This window comes from Triticum dicoccoides, chromosome 7B (assembly GCF_002162155.2).
Source record: "Triticum dicoccoides isolate Atlit2015 ecotype Zavitan chromosome 7B, WEW_v2.0, whole genome shotgun sequence".
Lineage (NCBI taxonomy): Eukaryota > Viridiplantae > Streptophyta > Magnoliopsida > Poales > Poaceae > Triticum > Triticum dicoccoides.
Window position 1 is genome coordinate 125,119,562 of NC_041393.1, and position 11,413 is coordinate 125,130,974.

At 40.8% G+C, this 11,413-nt stretch overlaps 1 protein-coding gene across 1 annotated transcript; it reads left to right on the forward strand.

Annotated features, from left to right (window-relative positions):
- The first annotated feature begins 6,904 nt into the window (after window positions 1–6,904).
- LOC119339678 (NAC domain-containing protein 87-like) lies at window positions 6,905–8,325 on the forward strand. Its single transcript, XM_037611648.1, has 2 exons — window positions 6,905–7,480; window positions 7,594–8,325. Exons 1-2 carry the CDS (start codon window positions 6,980–6,982, stop codon window positions 8,137–8,139), a joined length of 1,047 nt encoding a protein of 348 aa, XP_037467545.1. The 5' UTR covers window positions 6,905–6,979; the 3' UTR covers window positions 8,140–8,325.
- Window positions 8,326–11,413: the final 3,088 nt, after the last annotated feature.

The window sequence follows — 11,413 nt, forward strand, 5'->3', positions numbered from 1 at the left end:
GCCCGACCGCCCCGCCGCTGGATCCCCTCGCCGCCGCCGCTGCCAGCCCGCCGGAGTTCGCCGCCAACCCCGCCGCTCCGTCGCCCGAGGTAGCCGCCGCCGCTGCCGGTTTTGCCGATTAACCGCCTGGTTTTTTTAATAAAACCACGGTTTTTTTATTAGATCGGTTTTATTTTTTTCCCGGTTTAGTTATTTAGCGAACGCTCGTTCGTTCGTTCGTTTTAATGAACGATTTCGGGTTTTTTTCACAGACAGCGAACGTTTGTTCGTTAGCCTATCCGTCAGTTTTTCTTTTTATCGGATTTTCCGCGATTATTTCTGATCGCGATTTCTGATCCGATTTTCGTTCTAGTATAACTTTTCGCTCGTTTATCGGAATCAGGCGATTCAAGCGCCAACAGTTTTGTCTCGAAACCCTCTTTCCGTTTAACTAACTCAAACAAGTTTTTGCTACTGTAAAACTTGACTTAGGTTCAGATTAGTAAACGAAGCTTGTTTCTTTCGCCGTTTGACTTTCGTTGCTTCGTTTGATTTGATTCTTTTTGCAAACCGGAGTTCTTAAGTTGAACTTTCTGGTTAGATCTCTTATTTGAGTTTTACCTGTGCATTAGATGAGTGCTTATTGTATGCTTGTTTGTTTGCGACAGAGTACCCGGAGTGCGCCGCTTGCTACTTCGAATCTCTAGGTTTCACGGATCATCAGCAAGGCAAGTAACACTTTGATCATACCCCTTTACTACCCAGTTTTATTGCATTATATCAATCCTCAAACAATTGCATGATTAGGATCTGTTAATATGTGGGTTTTGGGAAGTACATGAGGTAGTACCTATTACTTGTTCTATTATCAAACCTTTGGGCGTTACTCTACGTTTGCTTATTATGCCATGCTATGCTAGTAGACGTGGATTGGGTGAGTGTATCCATGACAGATGTGAGATTGTTAATTTAATGGTTTATTTAAGGTGGAAACTTTAATACACATCTGGGTGGATTGAGGCACCTGGGTATTCCAGTGATTGCCTGTTATTCTTTGGACCGCCACCCGGGCTCAAAGGGATCATGAGATTATTCATGCTAGAAACATCTGTGTGCAGCCACAAGCTACTATGGGCTCTAGCGTAGTTGACTAATCCACACCTGAGTATCTAGTACTTGGATTATCATGTGAATCTCATCATGTTACTTTAATTAATATTGTTGGGTTTTTAATGATGATGTTTAATTGGGATTGAGAGGGTGTCTACGCTCTCAATGTTTAACAACCACCATGATAGTTAAAAAAATTTATTCCTTTGAAGTAGGGAAAAATTGGCTTTACGCAAAATAGTAACCATAGAGCTTTTCCACCAAGCCGTATATGCAAGTAGTATAGCTTTTCTTTCATTACTCTCTATGTGTTACATTGCCAGCTTATTCCATGTGCTGACCCGTTTTGGGCTGCAACGTTCATGTTGCAGACTTTTCAGACGATGAGTAAGGCGCCTTAGGTCGTGGTTCTGTACTCAGTGATGCAGTTGGAGTTGATGGACTCACTTATCTTCCAAGCCTCCCGCTGTTTATCGTTGTTAGATGGCCTTAAGCCATATTTATTGTAATAGGTTCTCTTTTGAGACATTCGATGTAATAAGTGTGTGATTGCTACTCTGTTATAAATCCTTCAAGTACTATGTGTGTCAGCATTACTGATCCAGGGATGACACTGATGCACAGAGATCATACTGTTTAAGGTCTGGTCGCTACAAGATGGTATCAGAGCACACGCTGACTGTAGGACATGACCACTAAGCTAAAGCCCTAGATCACTACTCACTCTTCTCAGTTCTGACTCCTCATCTTTTCTACTCTTTTAGGATGGCGGATGCAAGGAACAAGTTCATGCAACCGGATGAAGATACACCTTTTGGATGTCACTTGAAGGAAGTCACTAGATACCTGAACATCGGAGTACCAAGCTTCACCGGGACCTACAATGACATTTTACCTGAAGAGGAGCGCTAGATGATTCAAGTTCAAGTTCCAGGAAGGACGTTCATGCCCGTCACTGAGCCTATAGAGTTTTCCTTTGATGCACCAACCTAGAGTCTAGGAAAGAGCATGGCAGCCCACATCACCATGGGACATACTGGAGAAGTCTACCACAAGGATCTCAAGGATACTATCTACCAGATTTGTGGGCGCCGAGATGAGCAATGGGAGATGATCAGCACCAGGAAGGATAGATCAATTGCAGCTTTCATCCACGAGTTAAACCAACACATTCGACGCCAGGAGAACCAGATGTGCGCAGGCATGATGGATCTGAAGAAGGCATGGAACAATCAAAAATTATAGATACGTTGGAGACGTATCAATAGTCGTTTTGCCAAACATGGGTCGTACTATTAGTGGACCAATAGCGGTCCACAAAATGGGCCATAAATGGGCTAGAGTGGAAATCGTCTGTTTTATGGACCGATCGTAATGGGCCGTTAACAGGCCGTATTTGATGACACTATAAAAATAGCCCAACGGGTTAACAGGCCACAAACAGGCCGACTGGGCCCACAAGCAGAAAAGGCGAGTAATGGGCCATAAGTAATCGAATTCTGGAAATGAGCCCAAGAATAAATGGCCCCTTAGAAGGCCCAAAGTTAACACAGGCTAGAAACGGTCAACGGAATAATGGGTCGTTAATGGGTATAAAGCGATACACTATTCATTATGGACTAGTTTCATCTCGGGCCTTTAATGGGCCCAGGGTTACAAAGGGCCTCTTATGGGCTGAAAGACGTCATGGGCCATACATGGGCTGGAAGTTACAACAAGCTGGAATCATATTGGACGGCCCAGATGACGCTACTGGGCCAAATTCTAATAGGCCGTAACGGGCCATGAGTTAGCAGGCTGTAAGTGGGCTATATGCGGACATGCCATTAACAAGCTTTCCGTGGGCTGGCCCCTACCTTTTGACCAAGTCAAATGGGCTGGCCTTTTCACTGGAATGGGCCTCTGTTGGGCCGTGCCATGTGTTGACGCATCATAGGCGTGTTCAGTCCAATGAATGGATGCCATCTATCCCAACGGTGAGCGGACACGTGGTTCCTCTGGCCATTGAGAATTTTACACGTGGAAAATCCCAGTTGGTCCGGGCTATTAACAGGTTATCGGATCCAAACCGGAATCCGATAGCTTAATGGCGACCCGTTACGAAGGATGCCACGTGTCGGTCGCCCGTGACGAAAGCACTTCTATGACACACGATTTATCGTCATGGAAGTGGACACTTCCGTGTTGATAATTTTGGTAATGTCATCGAACACTCCTACTACAACACAGGTATGACTATCTTGATTCTGTCATAAAATTGTCATGGATGTACATGCATGACAGAAAATGTGACCCACTGTGACAAACATGTATCATCACGGAAGTGTATTTTTTTTGTAGTGTGAGGCTTTGTGTCATTCTCTGACTGGATTGATAACCTTGGTTCTTAAATGAGGGAAATATTTATCTCTACTGTACTGCATCTCCTCTCCTCTTCGAGGAAATCCCAAAGCAGCTCACGAGTAGTAGTTACTTGCAAGGATTAAATCTCATAGTGGTAGATAGATAAATTGCAAAGATGAAATAAAATAAAATAGAAAATGGCAGCAAAGTATTTTTGTGTTTAAATATATATGACAAAGGTTGACCCGGCGGCCATAGTTTTCACTAGAGGCTTCTCTATTGAGCACATAGCCTATAATGGCTGAACAAATTACTGTTCGGCAATTGATACAAAAGCACATAGTCATGACAATATTCAAGGCAATGATCATGTATATAGGCATCACGTTTAAGACAAGTAGACTGACTCATGCCTGCATCTACTATTATTACTCCACCAATCATCCGCTATCCAGCATGCATCTATGGTATTAAGTATAAACCAGAGTAATGCCTTAAGCAAGATGACAGAATGTAGACAAAGCATATCCAATCAATATGAATAAACCCCATCATTTTACCTTTAATGGCAACAATACATATATGTTTCTTGTCCCCTTCTGTCACTGGGGGATAGAGCACTACAAGATCTAACCATTTACAAAGCACCTCGCCCACTGCAGGTAAATCAATATAGTTGGCCAAACCAAATAGATATACTGGAGTGAAATACAAAACTATAATAGTCATGCATAATAAAGTTAAAAAAACTCCATTAATATTCATAATATAAAGATCATAAACCCAGAATTCATCGGATCCCAACAAATACACCACAAAAGAACATTACCTTGGATAGAACTCCAAGAATATCGAGGAGAACATTGTATTGAAGATCAAATAGAGAGAAGAAGCCATATAACTACTAGCTATGGACCCGTAGGTGTGTGGTGAACTACTGAGGCATTATCGGAAGGCAGCATGGATGTTGTAGAAGCCCTCCGGCCATGATTGATTCCCCCTCCCACATAGTACGGGAAAAGGCCTAGAGATGGCATCACGGAAGAACACAAGCTTGAGGCGGCAAAAAAAGTGTTTTGAGTGGCTCTCTGTTGGTTTCCCAAGTTTAGATAATTTATAGAGGTGGAATTAGATCAGATGGATCCATGACGGGCCCACAAGGTAATAGGGCGCCCTCTCCCAGGGCGCGCCTTGTTGCCTTTGCTATCTCCTCATTTGCTTTCTGGTCTCCACGCAAAGCTTCTAGGGTCTGTTTTGTGCAGACAAAAAATATCAAAAAGTTTCATAGCGTTTGGACTCCATTGGTACTGTTTTTTTCAGAAAATCAAAAACAGGCAAAAAATAGCAACTGGCACTAGGTACTAGGTTAATAGGTTAGTCCGAGAAAATGGTATAAAGTAGCATATAAAGCATCCAAGAGTGATACTATAATACATTGGAACAATAAAGAAATTATAGATACGTTAGAGACGTATCAGACTACGATTGATACCATATAATTATGGGTCATCACTCTTCTAGCCGAAAGGTCTTTGTGATTGGTGTGAAGGTGGAATATGCCGGTCGGTAGTGACGCAATGCTTATCTTCATCCTTCATGGATCATTGCACCTCTTTAGCCGGGTCCACAGGGAAACCCTTAACTATACCATTCAATCTGGAGTGGGGATGAATGGTATTGGTGTGTGGGATATATGGTTGTTACATGTAGGCTCGTATTTGTACTAGGTACTGCCCACTTGTAGAAAAATATAAAGTGTCTTAGGAATCCAAACTTTGAATTATGCTTAAGCATCAGTCATGTTAGACACATACTAGCGGGGAATTTGGATTCCATAGGAACACTTTAGTCCTCTTGATTCCAACAAGCATTATTCTACGCCTCATTCTATTTTCACTTTACTCTTGAATTTTGTTATCGTGTTTGCAACAACCTCGCAATATTTCAAAAGATTATGTCATTGCTTTCATGTTTCAATGCATGGTTAAAAATATGATAAATGCTAACTACAAAAGCTTTAGCATTTGTCTAAAGAGGCACTTTGATTATTTTATGTATTTTCCAAATTACTCATGAGTGATGACACACATGTTATGAGTAGTGAATATAATGTGAATGTGGAGAATATGTGTGTTGCCATGACAATAGATTGCTAGTAATATTTCCATATATTCTTTTCTAAAACCTAAGGTAATTACATATATCAATACATATCTTATTTTAATCATGAACATAACATTCCATTTCTCCTTGTATATGTGACATTTTATGATCCACAAAAGGAGAATGAATGTGAACTAGAGATTGTTATGCGTAATGTATATTTCTGTATTTGGTTGACTAGATATTAAAAATTTCTTGCCTGATTTAAATCTAACTTGTATCCTAAAATAAATCTTATCATTGTCGATCTACAAAATGATATATACAATGGATAACCTTGTGAAAGGAAGGTGGCGCACAAAACGCCCCCTTTTGTCCCGCAAGATAAGCACATAGCCACGCATAGCTGGAGGCATGGGTAGATACATGTATCTTGTGCCATCTTTTTGAGCAAAAGCAAATAGGTTGGTCGATCCTGGCACGCATACTTACCTACACCAATACACGACACTCCGGAAAGTAAGTAAAGCCAAGAAACTGATCTATATCTCTAGACAGATACCAGTGACGTGCATCTTTGTACATACATGTGTGCATGCCCACGGAGTGCAAATTATACCGATCTCGCACATGCATGCGGGAATTCAGTAGTGATTAGCACTAGCACCCTTACTCGGTGGTAACTGATCCAAAGGTGTTGTTTTCATGGGAGGATAGATGAGAGAGAGAGAGAGAGAGAGAGAGAGAGAGATGTGATTGTTACTGACACTCATATGCACCACCTTGTACCCATCATATTGAATATCCATCAAAGCCATCTCCTTGTCACATATTTTTATAGAACGCACATGGTTTACATGTAAACCTACAAAGGTTATATGTAGTTTATGATTGCATAGGATGGAATATGTAAACCAACATATTTCACCTCAAATCTTGTATATTGATATGAATTCATAGGGTGGAATGCATACATAGTAAATGACATATGTTTGCTTTGCATCACAAAGCCATGCACTAGCAATAGATTAAGGAATATCATGATATGCATATGTTAACAAGAATGACAAGAAACCAAAAGTGTTCAATCTGGCATGACGTTTCTTGGATAGGTTTGAGAAACCTAGCACCTATCACCACTATGGCATAGTGCCCATAGCAAGACAAGCAGCACACAGTTGTAAAGGTTAGGAACCTATCTCTATCTATCTATCTAAATCGTATACATCCATCCATTGCCAGTAAGAACAAATTAAACAAAGCCCCAGAAACGCCAAGGCTTCTCTGGCAAGTTTCTTATCAGTACACGCATTCGATCCTATTTAAGCACCTCCCTCGGATATCTCTAGATATCACTGAGTTCCTTCCATACATACAGACATCTCTAACATTTTGCCCCAATACTTGTTCCACCCTAGCACCCTTTTAAGAAAGAGCCTCCCCCATGGCAGTCCACCTTCAAGTTCAACAACAAAAACACCTGAATCTGCCGGCGGGGTTCAGGTTTCACCCAACGGACCTGGAAATCATCACCTTCTACCTAGTCCGCAAGGTTCTGAAGAAACCCTTCGACGTGATAGTAATCGAGGAGGTGGATCTGAACAAATGCGAGCCATGGGATCTCCCAAATAATGTAAATATGGGGGAGAAGGACCAATACTTCTTCTCCAAGAAGGACCTCAAGTACCCCACCGGGGTACGCACCAACCGGGCCACGAACGCTGGATATTGGAAGGCCACTGGAAAGGACAAGGAGATTGTCCACCCGCCGACCATGAGTCTCATCGGCATGAAGAAGACTCTGGTCTTCTACAAGGGCAGAGCCCCCAGGGGGGAGAAGACAAACTGGATCATGCACGAGTACAGACTCGAGATGGGAAAGCAACACACACCAGACCTACCCACCGACATCGTGAGAGCCGCCTCCATTAATGGGTCTTCCAAGGTATTTCCAAACCTTGACTAGTAGTACTCATGACTGATGAATACACATGTACATAAATATCCAGCTAATCACCATTTTTGATTAGCACTAAATTAGTTTATGTTTGTTGGTAGGAGGAGTATGTTGTTTGTAGAATCTTCCATAAGAGCACTGGACTGAAGAAGGTGGTGATGCCTTCATATTCCATTCCCATTCCCATGTCCATGGGGGCAGAGCAACAACAGTGCTTCCTCGAATCTAATACACTGGCTCCTCTCATGGACTATGATGTGCCATCATCATTAGCGCCGCTGCCGCCGCTGCCTGCAACTTCTTTGTACCAGATGCAAAACTTCGGGGCTGGATCGTCTATGATGGGCAGTGCGGTGCTTCCAATGATGAACAACCAATACTTTGAGAATCATCGCCACCAGATGATGGTCGCCCCGCCACAGTCATCAATGTCGTTCTACAACAATCAGCAGCAGCAGACGATGCATATGAGTGCAGAGCAGGGCTTCATGGTCGGGGTTGATCCTGGGAGCGGTACATCATCTATAGTGTCACATGAGGATGTTCTGACTGGGATGAGCAACAACATTCAGGGAAATGGTGGTGCAACAATCTCCAGTGAGATCTCGTCCGTTAACATGGGTATGGATGGCGTGTGGAACTACTGATGATCAAATGATCCGCGAGAGTATATAAATGTGTTCATGCATAAAATAATCTTCCACCAAAAGATCAGTTGATATATACCAACATCTATATTGGTTTGTACTAAATTTTATTTTCATCATGGTCACAGGAGAGTTTGTATGCAATGGCTTGCTTGGCTTTCTTTTCTTGTTACATTATTGTGTATATGTGTACCGGCTTGTATGTGCACCATCAACTGGTGTATACCTAGCTACATTTGCATGTGTTTTTAAATACCTAACGATGTGTCATGCATGTTTTAAACCTATGTGGAATAAACTATTTTGTTTAATTATGGATATTTTAATGTATTATTGTGAATTTGGTTACATATGTGTATTTTATTGGAGTAGAATTTGGGCATGCGCCAATCTAGAGGGATCTCCATCCACTGGATGATCTCTTATGTCCACTTTGATTATTTTAGATGCGTTGGCTAATTTTTTTAAGAAACTGAATGTGTATCTCCATTTATATCCTAGTGGCTTTGATGATAAATGGCAAGTCCATCCCATAAGTGCTAAAAGGCAATATAATGAGACAAAAATTATCGTGTTGCGATCCAAGTTATAAGAAATCAGTAGGTTATTTGATCTTACCACACAATACTTCAACATCTATAGCAATCTGAAGCGCCAACATGGTATCCCTATTTGCAAGCTTAATAGTAACATCAATTAATTCTATCTCAGTAGGTGAAATATCATGCATAATTTGTTGATAGAGAGAAAAAAGGAACATCACTTATAAGAGTACCGATATCACATAAACCATGGTAGAAAAGATCTCCAATCTTTACAGAAACAACAGGCATGCCAACAACCTTCTTATTATTATCTAACTTATCCCATTCATTTCTAAATTTTTTTAGCAATTCTAGATGCATCCTCACATAAATATATGACATGTCCATCAATATTGTCAACCAATAAATCCTTAACTATTGCAATTGGAGGTTCTACTTTAATTTATTCATAGTGTTCATGTGTCTTAATATTACTCTTATGAACCATAGTTGTAGCCTTAGCACGTTCCTTAATCCTAATAGGGAAAGGAGGTTTCTCAATGTAAGCACTAGGCACAACATGATTAGCGGTATACGCAAGTGTTTCAGTTTTAGTAATAATGGGTTCTTCAAAAATATCATTAACGGGCGGATGGAATTTAAACCACTTCAATTTTGTAACATCAACATGAGCAGCAAGTGATTTACAAAATTTAGCTACTATCTCAGATTCAACTCCATATTTTGCACTAAGATTATGAAAAAGATATGTTTCTACAATAGACTTAGCGCATTCATAATCAAACTTTATACATGAATCGTTACCTTTATCGATCTCCCAATCTTCATAGTTGCATTTAATCTATCAATAAAATCCCATTTGAATTCAATACTTCTTTTCACGAAGGAACTAGTAGAAGAAGAATCGAGCATTGTTCTATCATTATGAGAAAGCCGAGCATAAAGGTTCAGATTAATCATCTCGAGAAAGAGCTCATGATTGGGGCATTTAAACATCATGTCCTAGAGCCTCCCCCAAGCTTGAGAAATACTTTCTCCTTCACGAGGCCACAAATTATATATACAATTCCGATCACGATAAACCAAGTGCATAGGATATATTTTTTGATGGATTTCCAATTTCAGGCGGTTCTAGTCCCATGTTTCAGGATCATCCAATAGCCTATACCATGCCAAAGATTTTTTCTCCAAAGATAAAGGGAGCATCTTCCTCTTAACATTATTTGCTGATAAACCTGCAAGCTTAAACAATCCACATAGTTCATCCATATAAATTAAGTGCATATCAAGATGTTTTGTTCCATCTCCGGCATAGCGATTAGCATGCATTTTTTCCATAATACCAAAAGGGATTTCATAATAAATATTTTCAGTAGGTTGAGGAGTGGCTCTTACCACTTCCGCTCGACGTGAAGATACCCTGAACAAGCCCCTCAAAAGAGTATCTTCCTTAGTAACAAGTAGAGATAAAATTCAGCATGTAGTATAAATGTTTCCTTACCATATTCCTCTTACAAAAAGCGCTTCACTCCCTGGAAATGATGCCAGAAAAGAGTCTTGATTACCCACAAGTATAGGGGGTCAATTATAGTCCTTTCGATAAGTAGGAATGTCGAACCCAGTGAGGAGCAAGGAATCGATAAGCAGTTTTCAGCAAGGTACTCTCTGCAAGTGTTGTAAGATAGTTGTGACAGATAGTTTGGTAGCAAGATAATTCATAGAAAGTAATAAGTAACAATACCAACAAGGTGCAGCAAGGTGGCCCAAATCCTTATATTGCAAAGGACAAGCTAGAAATACTTCTTATAATGAGAAATGTGTTCTCGAGGACACAAGGGAATCTCGTCTAGTTAACTTCATCTCGATTCACTGACCCGCATTCACTACTTTGATAGGTTGTTATGTGGGAGGACCGGTCCTAGGGTGCTTTTTATTACTTGAAAAAATAGTCCACTTATGATTAACCCCTCTCGCAAGCATCCACAACTACAAAATAAGAATCAAGATAAATCTTACAACAGCATGAAACATATGGATCCAAATCAGCCCTTACGGAGTAGCACATAAACTAGGGTTTAAGATTCTACCACACCTGCAACCCATCATTTAATTTCTAATCCCACAATCCCTTCCTCTAGGCTCAAACATGGTAATGTGTCATGTAGTCGACATTCACATGACACTACTAGAGGAAGAACAACATAACACATCATACAAATATTGAACGAAACCCAACTTCACATGACTACTTATAAGAGGCTTCTCCCATGTCCTCAAGAAGAAATGAAACTAATCACAAATCATATTCATGTACATGATTAGAGGAGAATAATATACTGAACATATGATCTTCCACCAAATAACCAAGCAGCATCAACTACAAGATGTAATCAACACTACTAGAAATCCATAGGTACCAATATGAGGTTTTGAGACAAATATTGGAAACAGGAGATGAACTAGGGTTTGAGATGAGATGGTGCTGGTGAAGATCTTGACGGAGATGAGTCATCCCATTATGAGAGGAACTTTGGTGATGACGATGGCTTTGGTTTCGCCCTACTGGAGGGATGTACCCTCGGAGGAATTGCTCCGTCCGAGAGGAAAGTGCCCCTGCCTAGGTTCCACCTCGAGACGGCGGCATTTCATCCAGAAAGTCTTCTATTGATTTTTTTTCTCGGTAAAATGGCTTCATATAGAAGGAGATGGGCCACGGAGGCCCTTCGTGG